This window comes from Fundulus heteroclitus, chromosome 19 (assembly GCF_011125445.2).
Source record: "Fundulus heteroclitus isolate FHET01 chromosome 19, MU-UCD_Fhet_4.1, whole genome shotgun sequence".
Taxonomy (NCBI): Eukaryota; Metazoa; Chordata; class Actinopteri; order Cyprinodontiformes; family Fundulidae; genus Fundulus; species Fundulus heteroclitus.
The window spans coordinates 30,286,313-30,307,333 of record NC_046379.1 but is presented as its reverse complement, the minus strand read 5'-3'; the positions used below and the strand labels follow the sequence as shown (position 1 = coordinate 30,307,333).

Sequence of the window (21,021 nt, the reverse complement as noted above, 5' to 3'; positions counted from 1 at the left end):
GAGCAGTATAACAAATAATTACTAACTTAATGAGACAACAAAGATATTTTTGCATATTCATGGCTGCTATGGTGTAAAAAGTATTTTCCCTGTTTTCACAATTATGTTTATTTCAGGTTCTGATCGGATAGTTTACAGATTTCAACACAAAGCACTGTGGTTCAAAGCAACATTTTAAGGACAGTATCAGTGTTATTTCCTTATTCAAATTCAATTCGGTCATACAGAAAGATTGGTCAAAAAGTTTCCTATCTAAGGTAACCCGGCAGATTGTGTCAAGATTTGACAAGCAGCATTCGCTCCTCTAGAAAGAGTGTAGAGCCACAGTGAATAGTCGTCTGAATTGTCCATGGCTTTGCAGCAATCCCTCATACTGAGCATGCACGAAGCGAGAGTGGAGAGGAAAACTTGAAAAGGGAGGAAAACCTCCAGCAGAACCAGGCTCAGTATGAACGGTCATCTGCCGCAACTGACTGGGGGTTAGAGAAGACAGAGCAGAGACACAAAAGCACAGAAGCGCACATTGATCTAGGAATCCATGGGCAAAAGATCAAATTGAATTGGGAACAACATGTACCATGAGGGAGAAATCAAAAGGAGTTTTAAGCAAAGGAATTTCACACAGCCACACAGAGACAGCCTCTCACAGCTGGGTGCTTGCTATGAAGCCAGACTTCACTTCACTCTCCTCATTTATTACTCATTCTTGCCGGGGACTCTCAAGGAGAAGGCCTGCCCTGGGGGACCAGCCATGCGGCCCTCATTGGGGCTCAACTACTCACAAGCTGGGTGAAATGTGCTTTCTGTGAAACTCATTTCCCCTCACTTCAATGGAGCGACAAAGGAGAGAAACTCGTCCTCTGTGAGCAGAGGACCCGACTGGGTTTGGAGAACTGGCTGCATCGAGCTAACTGTTGCAGGAAGCTCACTCCAGACGGTGTGGAGCGGCCAAAAGCCGGCACAGGACCCCCTTTTCCCAAGCGGAGAGTAAAAGCCGAGCTGAACTCGCCGTTGCAACCGGGTTACAGACCCACATGAAGGAGCCTGGAGCGGCCTGCTCCAATCGTTACGTTCTGACTAGCTCATAGCCGCATACCCGCTGCTCTCCCCTGGAGTCCACCCTCTCTGCTTCCGCTGCTTCCATCTGGATACTAACAGTGTTTTTGAAACATCTGGACCTTACAGGGTAGCTTCCGTTAGCATTCTTCGAACCGTGTCGTTGCTTATGTAATTTAAGTGTGTTTTATGGTTATAACAAACAATATCTCCACAGGGGTTTTATACATTGATGGGATATTCAGATTTGTGTTATCCGGTCCACTCTTTACGACTAAAATAAAGCCGAAGCTTTCGAAAATTAGCGCTGAATGTCCGCTAGCATAAATGTTAATACCTTCTGCTCATTAGTTAAGCTAATTTAACCTAAATTCACATTCTTTAAGATGAACTTTGGTTCTTTATGTTAGATCTGCAGTGAACCAGGATTCACTGAATTATTCTGATGATGATGATCAACCACTTTATTTTGTCTTTTGTTTCTTTAGTGTGTAAATAGTTCCTTAGCTTCTTTTATCTTCATTTTGCTTAGTAGTTTTAGTTACGTTTCTCTAGCCTCGTAGAGAGGATTTGTTGTTTGAAATATAGTGTTAATTCAGATAAACAGCATTCTATAGTGGTGTTCCCTGGATGTTAATTCTATTTCTGTTAATAAATTCTTGAACTTGAAGAGAAGTTTTCACTCCTTTATTCTATATGTGTGCAGTTTGCTGTTGAAAGAACACAAGTGCTCGAATCATCCCTTTCAACTATTGTCCTGATATCAAGTCTAGAGCTGATATTCAGTACCGGTCAATACCTAACTGACATAGAGTTATTTATCAAACATTAAATAACTTTAAACAGTGTGTAATTTTACAACATTGGTAATAGCGGATGGTGCCTTCCCTGGATGATGTCACTGCTTAGTATTCTCTTGTGAAACTGAGGTGTTATCTAAACAAACATGAAAGAGACTTCAATGGCGGCTCCTCTCTGCAGCAATTAAATCAGTGGTTTAAACAATGCTGAGGTTTTTACATCTTTAATTGTAGTTTTTTTCAAGGGGAGATCTTAAATTATAGAAAGTTGAGTGTTTAATAGAAAAAGAAAATAAGAATGAGCACAATAAGACAGGTAATTCAGTTAACAAGGATTTTTCTGAAAATGGCTTCAGAAAGTAATTTGTTTTTTAAGTAACAGTGTCACTTTATGTAACAGAAACCATGTAAACCAGCAGTAATGAATATCTGTTCTTCATCGTTCTGCTTCTTTTTCTCTTCTCTTTCCCCGCTTCCTTATCTACCTCCTTCTCAGGGCATCAGCAGTCTGTTCAGCTCTCTAAAGGTGGTTCGCCTTCTCCGTCTGGGCCGAGTGGCCAGGAAACTGGACCACTACCTAGAGTACGGAGCTGCAGTTCTGGTCCTGCTGGTCTGCGTGTTTGGACTTGTGGCCCACTGGTTGGCCTGCATCTGGTACTTATATCAAATCACAGCTGTGTGCCCTTTACAGCTTCTGCTAAATGAGGTTTTCTGATTATTTTCTTACTGGTTGTGTTTAGCAGGCATTTCTCCACATTGTGTGTAAATATAGTAGAAGTTCTGCTTATCCCAGACATTGCTTAGCTGATTTGATATAAGGTTTAACCCCAAAATGACCTTTGAATCATTTTTGATTAAAATTATTTAGTTTTAACAGAATAATCATTGTATTTCAAAATTGTTATGTTGACTCGCACTGAAATACCTAAAGCACAGCTCCATGCAAAGGTGAACACTCCTCAGCTAACCCAACTAAAAGGGGAGAGTTGGCCTAGTGGTTAGAGCAGTGCACTTGTGCTCTGAGAAGGTTGGAAATACCTGGTTTGATCCCCACAGGCTGCACTCTGGGTCCCTGAGCAAGACCCTTAACTTCAGATTGCTCCACAAGCGCCGCACAGTGGCATCCCACTGCTCCCCAAGCAGATGGATTCCCTCACCATTGTCAACAATTCAGTTTACTGTGGATTGTGTCCTGTTCCTTGGAACCACATTTTCTCAGGACTGAGCTGCCCCTCAAACAGAGACACTTCTTGGAAGAAGCCCCAGCAGAAACTGCACTTCCTGTGGCAACTGAAGAAGTATAGCCTTTGAGAGGAGCTGCTGGTCATCATCTACATTGCCATTGTCCAGTCTGTCCTGTGTTCGTCCATTACTGTGTGGTTGAAATCAACCACAAAACTATACAGGTCTGAACTACAACAAACAATTAGGTCTGCAGAGAGAATTATCAGGGCTGGCATTCCCTCTATCCAAGACATATACAAGGTTAGTGTCAGGAAAAGAGTAGATAACCTGCAGACCCCATACGTCCTGCACTCAAACAGTTTAGACTATATAATGTAAAGACACATGCTGATCTAGGCATGTGTCTTCCGATTTTTTTATATATATATATATATATATATATATATATATATATATATATATATATATAGTGTGAACAGCAGAACTGTTTTGAGAGGACAGAGCAGAGCAGGATTCCATCAGTTAGAGCAAATTGTTCAGGTTCTAAAGAACCATAGTAGTTCCACAGAATATTATCCCAAAAGTGTTTGGGATCATCAGGTTTTTTTGTTGTTGCAAACATCAACCATTGCATTCTTTGGGGTCAGGTTGTGGTCTTGAAGCAGAAATCTGTTAAGGAACGGATGATTTTCACAACTATTTGGAAGCACAGTGTATCACTTAAAATAAAATGTTGCCATTGCTTGTTTTTCAGATACAGCTGATTGCAAAATCAATGAAAAACCTGTTTTGGCTTTGCTAAATGGATTAGAAAGAGACACCACTGCTTTACTCACACATAGTACATACAGCAATACACTATGTTAGTTGTTATTTATTCCCATTTGATAGGACAATAAGGAAACAGCTAAGGCTCACCAGTAAATACTCTTTCTTCTGTTTATTGATTGCTTATAAAAATATTGATGACATAAATGGCCCCATTAGTGTGACTGTTCTGACTACAAGCCTGCTACTTCCAGTTGCCTTCTACTTAAACATTTAGGGCTGTCACAATCTGGATGATTAGGAATCTTCACCAGCACAGATAAAAACAGATCCTAATTAATCTATAACTTTTGCTACGTGCGAATTCCAGAGCCCAGTCCCAGATTCCAGCTGCAGACCTCCCAGTACACAGCTGTATTCCTAGTTCTCATCTGAGCTACTTATATGAATTCAGCATAATTTAAAATGATATTAAATCCGTCCGTTGTGTTGATTTCTCCAATCAAAGTTTGGAGTATATTTTGACCAAACTGTTCTGCCTACAGATGCCCCGATTTAAATGGAAATTTTAAAGTTAATAATAATATGGCCTGTTCTAATTATCTGTAATATCCGATTTGGATATACTGGTTTGTTTAAAATTTTGTTGACTTATTAGACTAACATCCTGATTGTCCCCTATCAGGTACAGTATTGGAGATTATGAGGTCATTGATGAAGCCACCAACACCATCAAGATGGACAGCTGGCTTTACCAACTGGCTCTCAGCATTGGATCACCATATCGATACAACGCCAGCGGATCTGGCCAGTGGGAAGGCGGCCCTGGAAAAGACTCATTGTACATCACCTCTTTGTATTTCACCATGACCAGCTTGACAACCATTGGTTTTGGCAACATTGCCCCTACCACAGATGGAGAGAAGATTTTTTCTGTGGCCATGATGATGGTGGGATGTGAGTATGAGCTTTTTGCTGATTCATGCCTTGAAGCGGACATATCATGGTTTTCATTTCTTCGTTCCGAAATTGAAACTATTCAATTGTGGTCTATATAAAGTGGGACTACAATGCTTTGATCTGAATTCCTCAGACACCCCCCTTTATACCCCTATTCCCTTTATTTAGCAGCTCTGCAGCAAATACCATGACGTAACAGTTAAACAAATGCAATAGAAAACAGAAAATTTAACAGCTTAAAAATGATGACCCAATAAGAATATAAAGTTACCTATGCTGCTCCTGGACAAAGTAAATAATTTTTTTTGCACTTTTAGAAACTTCAAGTGCAAAACAAAATGTATATAGGGGTTAGAAAAGTGGATTTTATCATTCTGTAGTGGATCTGCACTCTAGGGACTACTATCGCATTGGCTTTTTCCGATGATTTTCTCCACATTGAAAAATATAATTTCTGATAATTATAGAGTTTTTTATGTATTTGCATTTATTTGAAACATATAAAACATTCTGGTAAGATGTGACACATGAGTGTACTGTAGACATATAAGATTTGTTGGCTAATCTTAATGCTATTGTTTACAAAAAGTAAGTTAATTACATGTTTGATTAGCATTAAAGTATCTAAGTTGATGTTTTCTTTATGAGTCATGCAACCTGGTGATACCAATTGATTATCAGTACATCAAAGGAAGTTTCACCTTCCTTTGATGATGGATTTTCTCTGTCCTATGGTACTTTATATGTTTAAGCTTTTTACATAAACCAGTTTATATCTATCTATCTATCTATCTATCTATCTATCTATCTATCTATCTATCTATCTATCTATCTATACACACACACACACACACACACACACACACACACACACACACACACACACACACACACTTTCTTTCTTTATTTATTAGTTCATCTGCAGCATGAGAAGATGAAGGTTGAAGGGGTTTTTGTACAGAGCATGCCACCCAGCTTATCATTCTCTGAGGAGATATAGTCAGAAGAAATCATGCACAGAAAATGTAGCCTGTAGCTTGAACAATTCAGTTTTCTTTACTGACCAATCAGGCATCACTAACAAGCTGGGGTACAATTTGGAGGCTGTGTACAGTGCGTCATCCAATCTAAGAGCCCGCCCCAGCAGATAGCCAATTCAGACACACTAGGTTGTTGTGCAAAGGGTTTTAGCTTGCTTGATAATCTGAAATATCATGTGATACCATAGGTGATACAAACAAACATATAGTACAATATGTGAAGGCGGCTAATACTTTTTCACAGGATTGTTTCATTATTTAAAGAGAAATATATTTAAACTGAATCATGATGACAGTCTCATCATTATTCAGGTGACCTAGTACTCCACTCACACCAAGCAATAGTTTTTAATGACCCAGGACAGTGATGGATGGGTCATTGATTTTCATCTGACCTAGTATGCATTTAGGAGGATGGGCCTCCATGGCCTTTGAAAAATAGCAGTGCACCAACTGCAGGTTGCTCAAGTGTGAGCCACTAGAACTGACAGACTCCTGGATAGGTGTCGAAAGGTTTTCAGAAAGAACTGAACAAGAGTGCATTTAAGCCTGTTTACTGACCTGGATAACTGAGAATTTGCACAGGCAGAGTGAAGAATGTTTGCATTCAAAGTTTGTATTACAACTGCATTTACTACATTTAGAAAGTTAGTGAGCACTTACAGAGTTATCAAGCAGCATGGTTGTAATAAGAGTAGGAAAAAACTCAAAGAACCCAGCATCCAATGCAGATGATTAATAGCTCCCCCTGTTGGTAATCCACAAAATCAACTAAACTCATTACGTAATCAGATAAATATGATAAATATTCTGGAGGGAAATGGATCTTTTGCGTCACCACTTTTTCTTACAGCTAAGTCTGTGAAAAATTCCCTGAATGTAACAGTGCGTCTGTGTTTTGTATTTAAGACTGCTAAAGTTTTGCCTTTTTAGATTGTCTTCATCCTTTATACATGGAAGATATGCCCATTACAATTACCTGCTCCTGTCATGTTTTTGATGCATGGGAGATGGGCCTTTGTGCTCTTTGGATTCAACAGTGGTTCCAGCCTTGAGAGTCTCCCAAAAAGGCAGTCTTTGACCAAACTCTCTCTTGTGGCTGAATCCTGAATTCTTGAGACTTGAGGACTTGAGGCAGTGATGCCTGCATAAATTGTACATGTTGTTATGGGCAAGATCTGTCCTGGTCACAGGTGTATCAAATAACCTAGATTAGAGAGGGGCAGAATAAAACTTGCAGAGAGCAGACAGGCCAGAAGGCATGGCAAGTTTATTTATAAAGCACTTTTCAGTAACAAGACGATTCAAAGTGCTGTACATGGAAAAAAACAAACAAAGAAAGAAAAGCATTATAAAGACAGCCAAGAGAAAATATTACAGAGGCAAGCATATTGCATTGGAATAGTAGCAGCATGTCAGATACAGTATAAGACAAATTGGACTCAAACTTCAATATTAACATTAAAGGAAACTCTAAAAAAAAAAAATAAATGAACTTTGGGTTTCAGCACTTTTACAGTCTTCTGGGAATTTGTTCTAGATAAACGGAGCAAAAAAAATGAAATGCTGCTTCTACATGTTTGGTTCTGGGTAGGTTTGAGCTAGAAGACCTTAGTGGTCTGGAGGGTTGATAACCTGATAACAAGTCTGTGATGTATTTAGGTGCTAAGCCATTCAGGGATTTATAGACTAACAGAAGTATTTTAAAGTCTATTCTCTGAGACACAGGCAGACAACATAATTGCAGTACTCGAGTCGACTAAATATAAACGTGTGGATTAGTTTTTCCAGATCCTGCAGAAACATTCGTTCTGCAGGATCCTTATATCAACCTTATATCAGCCGTTCTTCGGTTGATATAAGGCCAACTTTGTAATTGTGTTTAGATGTTTTTGGAGGTTCAGGTGGGTGTAGTCCATCACTACACCCAGATGTCAGGCCTGATCAGTGGTTACTAGCTGACGCTGTGTGCTAACTCTTGATTGCTCCTCTGTCGGTCCACAAATAATTACTTCAGTTTTGTTTTTATTCAATTGAAGAAAGTTCTGGCACATCCAGGCATTGATTTCTTCTAAGCATTTACTCAGCACTTGAATGGGTTCAGTCACCTGGTCACATGGTGATGTAGAGCTGTGTGTTGTCTGCATAGTTATGGTACCTGATGTTGTTTTTTTATGATCTGAGCAAGAGCGAGCATGTAGATATTGAATAGGAGGAAATCCAGGATGGACCCTTAGGGCACCCCACATTTGATTTTTGTTGCCTCTGATGTAAAGTTACCTACTGACACAAAAAAATGTCTGTCCTTTAAATTGGATTAAAACCAGTCAAGTGCTTTAACAGAAAGGCCAACCCAGTTTTCCAGGCACTCTTAACATAATGGAGTGATCAACATTATTAAATGCTGCTCTAAGTTCCAATAATACCAGTACTGTGGGTCCGCCACAGTCAGCATTTATATGGAAGTCATTGAATACCTTTACAAAGGCAGTCTCTGTACTGTGGTGAGAACGGAAATCTGGAAAAGGTCAAAGCGGCCGGTCATAGTTAAAGTGTTTAATTGTTGAAACACAGCTTTTTCAATAATCTTGCTGTTAAAGAGGAGTTTTCAGATGGACCTGTAGTTCTGCTGTAATAGTTTGTCCAGATTGTTATTTTTCAACAGTGGTTTGAAAATTGCTGTTTTTAGGGACTGGGGGAAACCACATGCCATTTACACGTTATAGCTGTGGCGGTGCACTTGATATCAGGTATGTAATTTCATAGGGAAACTGCTCCTAAACACCTATCTTATTATTTTCCTATTGCTTTGGATAGCTTTTTTTTCTAGAAATAATTTGAGAATTGTGTTTTTATTTGCCTATCTTTTGTCTTTGCCTGATATCAGATAGAGGAGAAATTAATTTTTTCATAGCAGTGAAATTGCAGAAAGGTGGTGCCAAAATAAAGTCATCAAACCTCTATTGGAGGAAAACATTTTCTTTTAGAAATACCTTTTTGCTGTAGTTCCTCCTCCTGACCTGAATATCCTAAAAGAAGAGCTCCTTTCCCTTATTTAATTATTAAGTTGTAGATGCTGTCTGCAGAACTAAGCCTCTAAGAGGAAATTTTTTCTACTCTCCTTGAAGCTTTAATATGTGATTAGACAAGACGATATCTTAATAAGGTTCTGAATATGCATTTATTAGAAAGTGGCCTTTTATATTTTAGCTGTGCATCAATGCAGGGTATTCAGTCGGTTATTGTAATAATTCCTGTTTAATATTTCAGAAGTACCGGAATCTGGAGACTTGTACATACTGTTTTGTCAGTTATCGCTTTCCATGAAAGCTTTGTACCCTTAGGTCTCAGCTGCCGTACATTATTCATCCCATCTTCCCACCTTTGACAGTCATAATGGTTCTTGGTATTTCTGGTGCAAATAAGTAGCACCAATGTCAGAGTTCCCTTTAACACAGTTTTCTAATCATAGGACTGGTGACTTTAAAAAAAAAAATTAAAAAGTTGTTAACAACTAGTTCCATCAATACTGCTGTTAAAGAGGACTCTAGATATTTTCTAAGCCTTCATGGTGCTGTTAAAATTCCTAGTTCCTCCTTTGTAGAGCTTCAGCGTTGTCTCCACAGTATTACTCGGACAGTCCAAAATAATTTAATTTGCTCTAAATATTTGTCAATAAATCTTATTTTTTCCTTGTCAACACTAAAACGTGTCAGAAAAGTGTTATGCTGAAAACATGTACTATTTATGGGACTATCTTGTATATTTTACCATCTGATGATGATGATGTTGAGGAAGAAAATCCCTGTACTGTGCAGTTTGGTCTAAACTGATACATTCTGTTTGATAGTACAGTAACTATGGATTTTTACATGAAAATATTTAATTATAACAACCATTATAAGATTTTATGTTTAGATTTTGTTATATTGTAGTTTGTTTGACTTAATTTTACAATAGAATTAAGACGCAAAACACCTGTTTTTAGAATAATTGGGGACAACAGTGAATCAGGATGTAGACTTGTCCTGTAACCCCACCGGTTTGAGCAGAGCAAGGGTTTGAACCCCCAAACCCAGGCTCCATCTGTCTCAGTCGTTGTTTTCTTGGGCAATGGGCACTTCACCATAGTCCAAGGTCATGTCCAGAATCAGTGATCCGTAGTGATGCGTCCTGTAACACAGATCGTCATCGTACTGGTGCAGGTATTGTTTTTAAAAAAAGTCATGTGAACAATAAAACTGCTGTTCTGACTGTCATCGAAGCAGCAAACTTTTTATAAGATAGCGCACCTGAATCCATCAACGGGAACAGTTACTGTCAAAAGAATCAAATGCTTAATTTTATTTGAGAGAGAGAAAAAAAAACGGTCCTGAATGTGCATGGCATGTATGGTAACATTTAGATCTTTGACAGCAAATAAGTTTATTTGTTTGTGTTTTCTTCCTCTCCACCCGCCTGGTCTATCAGACAAATACATGTCAGTGATCCTCGGTTTAAATTTTTTTCTTTTTAGATTATGTCTGCCTGTCCCTTCAATTTGTATGGACACCATCCTTATCAGTTCCATGAGCAGGTATTCTCAAAAGCTGGAGAACATTCCTCAAAAACAGGTATCACCCTGAAAGCCAAAATGCTGGACTCTTTTTAAAAATAAAATAAAAACCTTTAATAAAAAATGTGTTTTATCTACCCATCACTAGACAGCCGATGAGGTGTCCAGTAAGGACAAGGGAACAGGGAAAATTCAAAAAACAGCGGCTAGGGTCAAAATAGGCATGCTGGCATAAAACAATGGCTTTCTGGCGATCTTGCAGAGAATGACTGTGAGAGGCAGGTATAAATAGGCAGAGTCCCAGGTGACACAGGTGCTGGATAATGAGCACAGCACAGGTGAATTGAATGAGATAAATTGGCTGGAGCTATGGTAGAGGGTGACAGACGGAAATGAAAACGAATGGATCTAAAAAAAAAAATACAAGGACATTACGTGACTGAGAACATAAACACAAGACTCCAATTAAAATAAAATAAAGAATTAGCCAGAAGGCAAAAAGTAAGGTCTTGTAAGCTAAACTTGCAAGACCTCAGGCAGCAACAGCACAGAGAGGACGCAGAGGGTGAACACAGAATGACCCGACAACCGGGAAACAAACAGAGACAACTCAAATACAGGCTGGGGATCATTAACAGCAGGTGAGGCAAATCAACTAATTAACTGAAACAAGTCCACAACTCAGAGGATCTTGACAGGGACCAAATTCTATATTCCAAGATGTCTAACATTATTCTCATGTAACAAACGTTCTGTAATGTCATCAGGAGGATGAGTAGATTAGTTCTGGTGGCTTGGTACTGTGGATGATTGAGGTTATCCTCTGACAGTCTGTGCTTGGATGCAGTGCATCTGGCAAATAACCACAGTTGTCAGCTAAAGGTGTAAGCCAGTATGCAACTACAGTAAATATGGATCATTTGAAAATACGTCCGGAGGAAGTTTAGTCAACCTTTAATCTTTGGGTCTTTGATCTTGTTTTGCCGGTTTTTCTTGTTAAGTTCTAGTGTGAGTCAGGGAAATTTTCCTGGGGTCAAAATTTCTGCTCATGCTGTTTGCACAGTGAGCGTGGGATGCTCTGATCAAGTCTAGTTTTGAACCTGCCTTCTGATCAAAACATTTTATTCAGTGCTCAGCGCTGGCTACACTCCCAGCCTGTTTTATGGTGCAAGGCAAGGCACATTTATTTGCAGACCTGTCAACTTTTGAAAAAAGTTGAGAGTGAGATTATGTTAATTTCCGGGGGTGGAGCGAAGCTGGGGGCAGGACTGGGGGCGTGATTGGGGGCGGAGTTGACTTGACCCTGGAAGAGCCGGTTTAGTCAACTCAGTCTCAATTTTATCTGACCAGGCATGGAAGTAGCCATGTATTACTTTTGTTACAAAGTGAAAGAGAAGTGTTAACATGTTATTGTTCTGTTAGTGGGTTAAAACAGGGAAAAAAACACACAATTGTTCAAATAATACTGAATAAAATAAAGTAGTTTTAAGTTATTGACCGTATTATTACACTGTTACACATTAATCTATGGGTTTGTTTATCCGTGTACCTGATATAACCTGATTGGTGAATCAGGCTGAGTTTCTCCAAGCCTACATGTTCCAACATTTTCCCCTCAGCTGCAACTCTTAAAGCACACAGGGGTTCACGCTGCGTCTTTACGCATGATCCAGCTGCTGACGGGTTTATTCTCATTTTCCGCAGGGAACTGTTTGTTCGCAGAGTTGCTGTGCTGGTGGTCACAGTTTGGAATCACAGGCAGGGTTGTTTCATTTAAATCAAAATTAATTTCTAGTCGGCGGATTTTGATATCAAAGTTCTCTATGGTGAAGGGAGGCATCTTGTGCTGATTAGTTGGAATCGGGAGGTTCTTCTTCATATTTACTTCAGGTTTTCCCGAGAAGTCTTTCTAACTCATATGGGGTGTGAAGAGCCATCTTGTGTGGATTAGCTGAAAACTAAAATAGTCCACATGGAAAAAATAAATAAATCAAACTTTCTGTAGTTTTGGCTAAGAGCTAAAAAGGAGATGAAAGTTAAAGGCAGGGAAATCCAAGCAAGCAGGGAGCAGAGGAAAAGGCGTCCAAGCAGGCGGAGAAACAAAACAAAAATACACATGCATTCTGGTGTACAGTCTTTCAGAGAGGTGGCCAGGGTGCTCCCTTTTTCAGATTTTAAGAGGCACTTGCTGAGGTTCTTTAAGGATATATGGGCAGGGCAGAAACAGGAAGGGACTCATCCTGGATATTTCTCCTGACAAGTGTTTTTCATCTTCTGTTTTCTGGGGTAATGCATTCTCCATTTCCAAGCCTATTCTGCCATCCTGCTCATCAATTATTTCATTTGCCCATTTCACAAAAATGTCTGCTGCATCCTTGACTGTTTGGAAATCCTTGGATAGGTCTTAGGGTGTCATGTGTCATTATCGCCATAGAGTGGGCTCAAATCCATGTCTGCAAGTACAAAATAACTGAGCTGGAAGGATGTTTTTGTGTTTAAGTAATCTCTATGTCCTCTGGCTATGATATTAATATTTTCTTAACTTTTCATCCACGCTGTTGGAGAGCTGTTTTTTTAGAAAGAACTGAGGAGCATATGTATTACACTGGATACTAAAACCCAATCTGTAGAATTTCCAACACAAAGGCTTATGTCTAATTTCAAATGCTCAAGGACCTCTGTGAGGAACTTTACAAAAGACTGTCCTGTAGGTGCACATCACTGAACCACTGCAACAGGCCTCTTGTGGACAAAATCACAGAGCATTGGTCTTGTTATTGGTTGTGTCTACTTGGATGAAAACATTCCAGATTTTTGGATTTTTATGGCAAGTATTCTTTAGTTAAAGTTTAGATCACATCAATCACAGAGTTAACAGTTGTTTTGTACAGCAAAGTATTGAGTGATCCTCTACCTTTTGTTTTGCGAGCAGCTGTTAGGAGATAGGATATAGAAAAACATTAACAACAGTGTTGCCTTCTAGCTGTTGGAGTCCCCTGATGCAGAAATTAAACTGATTAGACATTTTAGTACATTTATGGGAAGATATTATAATGTTTGCAACCTGAAAGCATGCTTTGAAAACATCTATAAAGATCAGACTTGGCGCAGTGTGTCAATCCAACAAGCTCACTCCCAACTGAAAAAAGCTAGATTTAACAGCTGCACTTATTTTCTTATCAAATTTAAAAGAGCTGTCCAAAACTACACCAAGGTTTCTAGCAGACTTGTGACAGTAGCAACTGTGGACTGAGGACTAAAGGCCTTCTAACATGGTTCGCGCTAACCGCTTCGCCACGGGCGCGTCTGCCACAGGCGCATCCCGGAAAACAAAACTTGCCAAATCCGGTCGGGAGACGGGTGAAAACATAGTTTCCACCAACAAAAGCCTTCAGAGCCGTTCTCTGATGTTCTTTTAATGAAACAATATTAGGTAGATTGGACAACACGGAAGAAATAGCAGCATCAATGTTAACGCTTGCTTCCTCGATGCGAGCCGCCATTGCTATCTGAATCAAAACAGTCTCACATCACGGTCGCTTCTCCACTACGTCACATCTATAAAACACCAGCCCTGCGTCCTGATTGGCTGGACAATAAAATTGGTTAAAGAAATCACTCTCTATGGGAGAGGTCCCAGATGGATGTGAGTGAAGCTAGGCGGAGCTAGGGATATCAATCTGGCTAGGGTCAGGTTAGTCTGGAACACCTCTGTCTCCATAATAAAGCCAATGTTGTTATAACAAGTAATGAAGCTCTGACTCTGACGCTGAGGTTCTGTAATTTTTCTTTCCTACTGACCATGTTTGTCTATTTGTCTGAACTTCAGCCCATTTGTGTGTTTGTTTTACTGCACATGAGTGAGGCAGTAAACTCCATGTGCATCTGCACTGACTAGTAGTGGAGCAGAAGCTGATTTGTTTAACCCCTCGTTCATAGTCTGTCAGTTGCTCCCAGCTGTCCTTCCACATGCTTTTCCTCTTTCTGTCACGAAATGGATCAGGAATAATTGTCAGTGTGCAATGTTTACGACCAGAGAGAGAGCTAAAAATTTGTTGCTGAGCTTATCCATACCTCCTTGAAACAAACAACCAAAGCTCTGATTCCAGTTAATCAGCAGACACAGAAACACCAGGGTTTCCACAAAGCCTGGAAAAGTCTGGGGTTTAATGTAACTATTTTCCAGAAGGATGATCCATTGTCAAAATGATAAATATGTGAATTTTCAAGAATAAGATGCTCACTTCAGTAGGTTTTTATTGGTGGTTTGTAAACAAAATATGCACCTAAAAATGTTTATCTATTCATCCACCAGTCCATTCATGTATTGAGCCAAACATCCATCCACTTGTGTTTCCATCCTTTTGAAAGCTCAGTATTTAAATCATGAACAATGTCGCTGTCAGGGTTCAGTTTTTACCTTTCTCACCTTGGACAGTTCCAGCGCTTTCCATCTTCCCCATACAGCCTCATCTCCTCTCACTGCTGATCACTGCACCTGCTTTCACTAATCGAGGGAACTGATTCCACGTGCCTCTCTGCCTACTTAAGGACTCCTCTTCCAGCTCTTCATTGCTGTAACGTCTCCCAACTTTCCTCACATCAGCCCCTTGCTCACTTAATGGTCCAGCCTTCACCTCACCTTCCTCGTGCCTGCCTGCTGTCCTCCGGCACCACGGACTTTCACTGCGCTGCTGGCCTTGCTGGAAACTTCTGCGCTCTCCCTTCAGCCCAGAAGGTAACCTGGCTACCTACGCTCGCCTGGCTCTGCTGTCCAGTTTCTCCCGTCCTCCAGCTCCTTCCGCTTCAGCCATCATCCACCTGCTCCAGACCGGTTCAGCTCTCTGGTTCTTCTCATCCGCTATTCATCACTTTTCAATAAACTGCTGAAGATGAAACTCTGTGTGTGGCTGAATTTGGGTTCAACAGAACAGTTCATGACAGTCGCACAATAGAAAAAAATCACTGTGGATTGTTATAATTAAAATAAGGAACAATGTCCTAGAACTGAGTGATAACTCAGTTCTAGTTCAATTCTTACTTCGAAAATTTGTAAAAAAACAACAACAAAAACAAACAAGAAATACCCAAAGTGAATTGCAGGAGCAATCTGCAATATACAGTAACTGATGAAAGCGATTCTTTAACTCTATTTATTGTTACAGCTTTAAGAGATGATACAAACAAGTTGTAGTCAAATTCTTTCTAAAATGTTGTACATATCATAAAATATTTAAAAAGTGTCTCACCATCTTGGTTCCCTCTCACAGACTTAATGTGTAGTCTTACCCTCAACTGGATTTTTATGCACCTTTAACAAATGAATAGTAATATTTTTACTTCATCTTTCCTTCCCATTTAAACACAAACACCTCCCATCTTTGCAGATCATGCATGGAACTCCTGGTATTGCATTTTGTTTAAGAAAGATTTGAAAACTATGCTGACGTATGAAACTCAGATTATTAGTTTGTAAACTGTTGTGTTATTAAGGTCAAACCTTTTTTTGCTGTATTGCCAAAGTAAGTAATAAAACTGCATGCGTGGACACTCTCCCAGTGAAGGGAAAAGGTAAAACCCTAACACAGCAGCTGAGGGACTTAATGCAAAGGGACAGTATTCTCTCTATTGTTTCTTTGATGCTGGGAAGTCACAGGAACAAACGCCAAAGGCTAAAAGAAACACTTTTGCAACCCTTACACTCCTGCTCATGCAGCACACTGTTGTGCTTTGTCATGCAGTTGTACATAAATTGATCTCAGCAGGCGGTTGCTTCTCCTCCACTAATGCTGCTTTGAGATCGACACTGCTGACATACCTTGGACATTTTCTTATTTTGTAACATTGTAACCTCAAACCACCACGTATTTCATTGGAATTTGATTTGATAGACCGAAAATGAAGGTGTGTATCGACTTCGAGAACCCAGAAGGATTTTTACTGGAACTTTCATTTACCAAGGTTTTTTTCTTCTGGCTATAGTCATACAATTAGGAGATTCTGACCTGTATGCAAGATGGTCAAGAAGGAAGCCGTTGTTGCAAGACAGCCGTAAGAAGTCCTGTTTTCAGTTTGCACAGGGCATGACAAAGCAAACACGTAGAGAAGGTGCACTTATGAGATTAGAATAAAATTAGACTTTTTGGCTTTCCAGCAAAACTTACAGACCACACCACATGATTACACATGCTTTTCTTTGGCATTCTTGATTGATTTTTACTGTTGTGTTAACTAGCCATCACAGTGACTGATTGAATGTGGTAATTGACATTCATGGACTTATAAGACGGCGAACAGACAGACGGCACGGCGATGTCACATCCGGGATTAGCCACATAGTAAACGGCAAATAAAACAGTGGTTGTGGCACTATTAAACAAAATATCTTGAATATCTTTACTATTGTTACTAGAACACTTAAAAACAACCCTGCCTGTACGTTCTGTTATTTTGGATTCAATAAACTTATCATTCATTCAAAACGTGGCTTGAAATGCTCTTATCTGCATTTCAGTCCTGCTATAAATACACCAAACCTGACACAGCTGTTTTCCATTTTGGTCTCTCAGCTGAATGTGGTTGTTCAGATTAGTTTGGAGAGCGAGAGCGAGAGCAACAGAGCAAGAGGACACACACACTCAGAAACAGAAACAACATTTGCTACTCATGCCACCGCTCGTACATTATAATTTCTGTAGCAGAAGGAACGGCAGCCCATTAGTCATCTGATCATTAAAGTTGTCTTTTTACTCAGTCACGTTCTTACACTTGTAGTAGTTTCTTGAGTAGTTTACTTATGGACCATAATATAATTATAGATCAATGAATGCCAAGAGAGATGCTTCTGGAGTCAGCCCATGATCAAAAACAATCCAGTGGTTCACCACCTCTCCTGTAACAGTAAAATGCTCTGTCCTCTTTTCCCTGCTTTGTTGAACAGTGGTACAAACTGTCAATGGGGTTTAAGTTAAATTTAGTGGAAAGTTCAGCAGGCGTGCACCCCCAGGCACGCATATTGATCACCAGTTATTTAGCTCCACCCGTGTCTATCCATGCGGCCTTAATTGAATGAATTTCCATGAACTTTAAAATGCATTCCATCATGGATCTGAGTGATTGAAAAGACTGTGGGTTTTTAACATGTTAATGTTTGACTCGAACGTCTCACCCTGGGGCAAGACTTGGCCCTGGAACCTCTGCCTTTGAGCCATTACACAGACTTTTCTGCTTCCAGACCATTTTTTTTATTTTATTCTTATCATTTTTAATTATCCTCTGCGAGATCGACCAACCAAATCAAAAGCTTCACATTTTTGGCCATTCAGGTATAATGGGAGAGAATTCTCCTTTTCAAATCTGCTTACGTCTAGATAGAAGTCAGATGCCTTAAGGATACCCGCTGCTTTCACCCACTAGTGGGCAGCCCCTGTCCTCCCTTGACAAGAGGTCTTTGGTTTCCCAGGTAAAAATTGATAACTTCTCCGGGCCGGCCAAAGCTGCTCCTGTCCTCGGACTTCCTGGCTCGTCGGTCGGTGATTCTGTGCGTTGACGCCAAATGTGGTCGGAGTTCTAAACTTTCGGCTCTCCCTAATACTCCATAGTGTCCTTGGCATGAGACAAAACAAAGATAGTCTATCCTAGACAATCAACATCCTGCACAGTAGCTACGCAGCATTTGGCCTTGCAATCAGCAGGCCGTGCTCACATGTCTGAGTGGCGTAAGGCCATAGTGACTTCAGAATAATATTCATATCACAATATGCAAATAGCTTTATTCAATTTTATTCTGGGACTATTTAACAATCAGTAGACACAAAAACAGGAAGGTAGAAGAGAAGAAGATGATACAAAATGCTAAATGGGAGAAAAGGTGACAACAATAGCAGAGAAGAAAAGAAGAGAACAAGATAAAATCCTTGGAGTCTTCTTCTACACCTGCAGATAATATATATAGATATATAGATGCCAGGGAAACCCCAGTCATAACACCCCAGATGCCCAAAGGGACCTCCATAGCAAAGGTGTCCAAGATCTATCTATCTATCTATCTATCTATCTATCTATCTATCTATCTATCTATCTATCTATCTATCTATCTATCTATCTATCTATCTATCTATCTATCTATCTATCTATCTATCTATCTATCTATCTATCTATCTATCTATCTATCTATCATACCTGATTATCTAGCGGGGAGGCTGTGGATCACAACCTTCATTAGGCAATTGGAAGGTTGTGAGTTGAGCCAAATGGTAATGGGCACTTTGGCAAAGTACTCGCCCGAGTCGCTCCCAAGTTGCCTGCCTGTGTATGGTTGTCTGTTGGATTGCAAATGTGGCTTGGTCACTGTGTCTGTAATGTAAAAGGGTTTTGATTGGTCATACGATTAGAAAGCCATGCTTAGGTTTGATCCATTTATTGTCATTTTACTGGAAATGAAAAAAAAATAATAATAATTTGGATCCTGCACGATATATACGTACAAATCCTCTTTTCCAGACACAATTGTTGGGTTCCATTTGTTATTTTTAACATCAGTACAATCTTAGATAAGCTCTATTTCAAAATCTGTGCTTGTTTAGACAGCATCAGCGCAACTTTTTGCATGTGGGGTGCATTTTCCTCTTCATGTCCGGAGTAAGGCGAAATCTCCCCTGAGGCTAGTTGTTTCTGTCCTTACTGTGTCCATCTGGTCTCGCTGACTTCAAGAAGAATGAGGTTGTAGTTCTTCATTTCCAGTCTGAAATGAAGAACGTCATTCCATGTACCAATGTTTGTAGCCCTGGTAGAAAGAAGAGGTGTCAGCCTTGTAGCTTCCAGATACTTCCGTCTTTCACCTCATGGTGTCATAAATCTTCATGTCAAAGACCCATCTTTTCTCAGGGCTTAAATGTCTTGTTGCTCTCTTGTTGGCATTTATGTAGCTTGTAAGGTTTTTACAAGGTGGGAAAGCTGGCCCCACGCCTGACCCTCCTCCTTCCCGTGGCGGGAAAGTGGGCTTGGGACCGGTAACAAGCTTCATGAGTTCATGAGACAGATAATCTGTGAAAAAAAAATCAAGCTGCTCTGGCTCCTCCCAGTGGTCCTACTGCCATTTGCAGAAATAAAACACTCTTGGACAGAAACAACCAATCAGAGGGGGGAGGAATGCCTAAGCAGTGTCAATTAGAGGAGGTAGAATTTGTAGAAAACCCAATTTGGCCCTAAGAAAACATGGTATTTCAACAGTACCTTAGATAAGAACTTAGTACATTGAGTAAAAATAACTTAGAAGCTAAACACTGTAACTTTGTTTTAAAATGTAGCAGTATGTTTATTGTGCTGACCACTCCAGAGAATCAGTTTTTAATGGGGCATATTCATCAAAACTGAACACCGGTTCTTTAACACAGACTTCAGCCTATAGTGGCGTTCAAAAGACATTCTGACTGATGGTTAAGAAGTGGGACTTGCGGTTAATCTTTAATAGAAGTTGATTATCAAAATTGTGCACAGGCAGCCATGATCTTTTTGGGCCAAAGATAGGTCCAGCAATGCTGAACAGTCTTTCACAGGCTGCATGAGCTGGCTCAGGTGTGTTTAGCCTGGCAGACAACATCAGAACTGCCGGAAATGACTTCAGTATTTCTGTGTTGTCTGCCGAATGGGTCAATGAGTCAAGCTGCTTGGTGGCGCATGATGTGACGTTGGAGCTCTTTAGAGCGTGGAAAAAGTCTCTTTTATCCAATGTATAACAGTCCAATATCTGTTAACATGGATGCATCCATTGATGTGTTCTCTGACGTATTCCAGAGCTGAAACATAGGCAGAGGGAAACAACTGTTAGTGCAGCCAGTGTATTTGCGGATTATTACAGAACAAGTTGAATGACTTCAAAGTCTTTAAAAGTGACATTAGGCTGCATTATCAGCAACTATAACTCTTTAGATTAAAAGGCTAAAAAAGGCTCTGAAGTTTTCACAATGATTTCATAAAAAATACAAATAAAGTGTAAAGTAAAAGTCAAGACAATAATTAATTTATTGTTTAAATCCTACTATTTTTATTTACTGTCATGGTATTTGAGCTCTCACCCAGTCTCAACGGTTGTGAATGCCAGCTTGAAGAACAATGGCTTGCAGTGCTTGAGTGAAACCTTTATTTTTTTCCATTTTGGATTTCAGAAGGGCAATTGTGGGCAATAGCCATCCCATCTGAAATTGTGCCTATCTACGAAGGATGTTAATGGACTGGGTGACAGGGCTCATGGTTGTGTACTCTGAGAAAAGTTAGCTTTACTTGATGAAACTTGTTACAGAATAATTTCAAGAGCAATCAGACGTTTTGTTTTGTTTCAAATAAACATCATTAAACATCACAACAAATCAGGGTAATTCACTGAAGTAATTACAGACAAAAAACTAAAAATTCTACTTGCACTGGACCCTTTAATTCTACACAGATCTCTCAGGGCTGATGCTCCCTTTTTTCAGAATCTTGAGCAGTCTCTCCACAGCCACAAACAGTGAGTTCCACCTGTTTGCATTTGGTTTCTTCCTTATCTTCGCCACCACATGATGTGCTTGCTACATGTGAATTGTGGCTAAAACAAAGTTTTATGAATACTAATCAAGTTTTTACCCTTCTGGTGTGTTGTACGATATTGGTAAAGATT

At 39.8% G+C, this 21,021-nt stretch overlaps 1 protein-coding gene across 1 annotated transcript in view; it reads left to right on the top strand.

Annotated features, from left to right (window-relative positions):
• Positions 1-21,021, top strand: part of LOC105920730 (potassium voltage-gated channel subfamily H member 5) — a 255,178-nt gene that overhangs the window by 121,705 nt on the left and 112,452 nt on the right. Inside the window, exons 7-8 of the mRNA XM_036150520.1 lie at positions 2,353-2,510; positions 4,495-4,766. Coding sequence (XP_036006413.1) covers positions 2,353-2,510; positions 4,495-4,766 — 430 coding nt within the window. The remainder of the gene's footprint in view (positions 1-2,352; positions 2,511-4,494; positions 4,767-21,021) is intronic.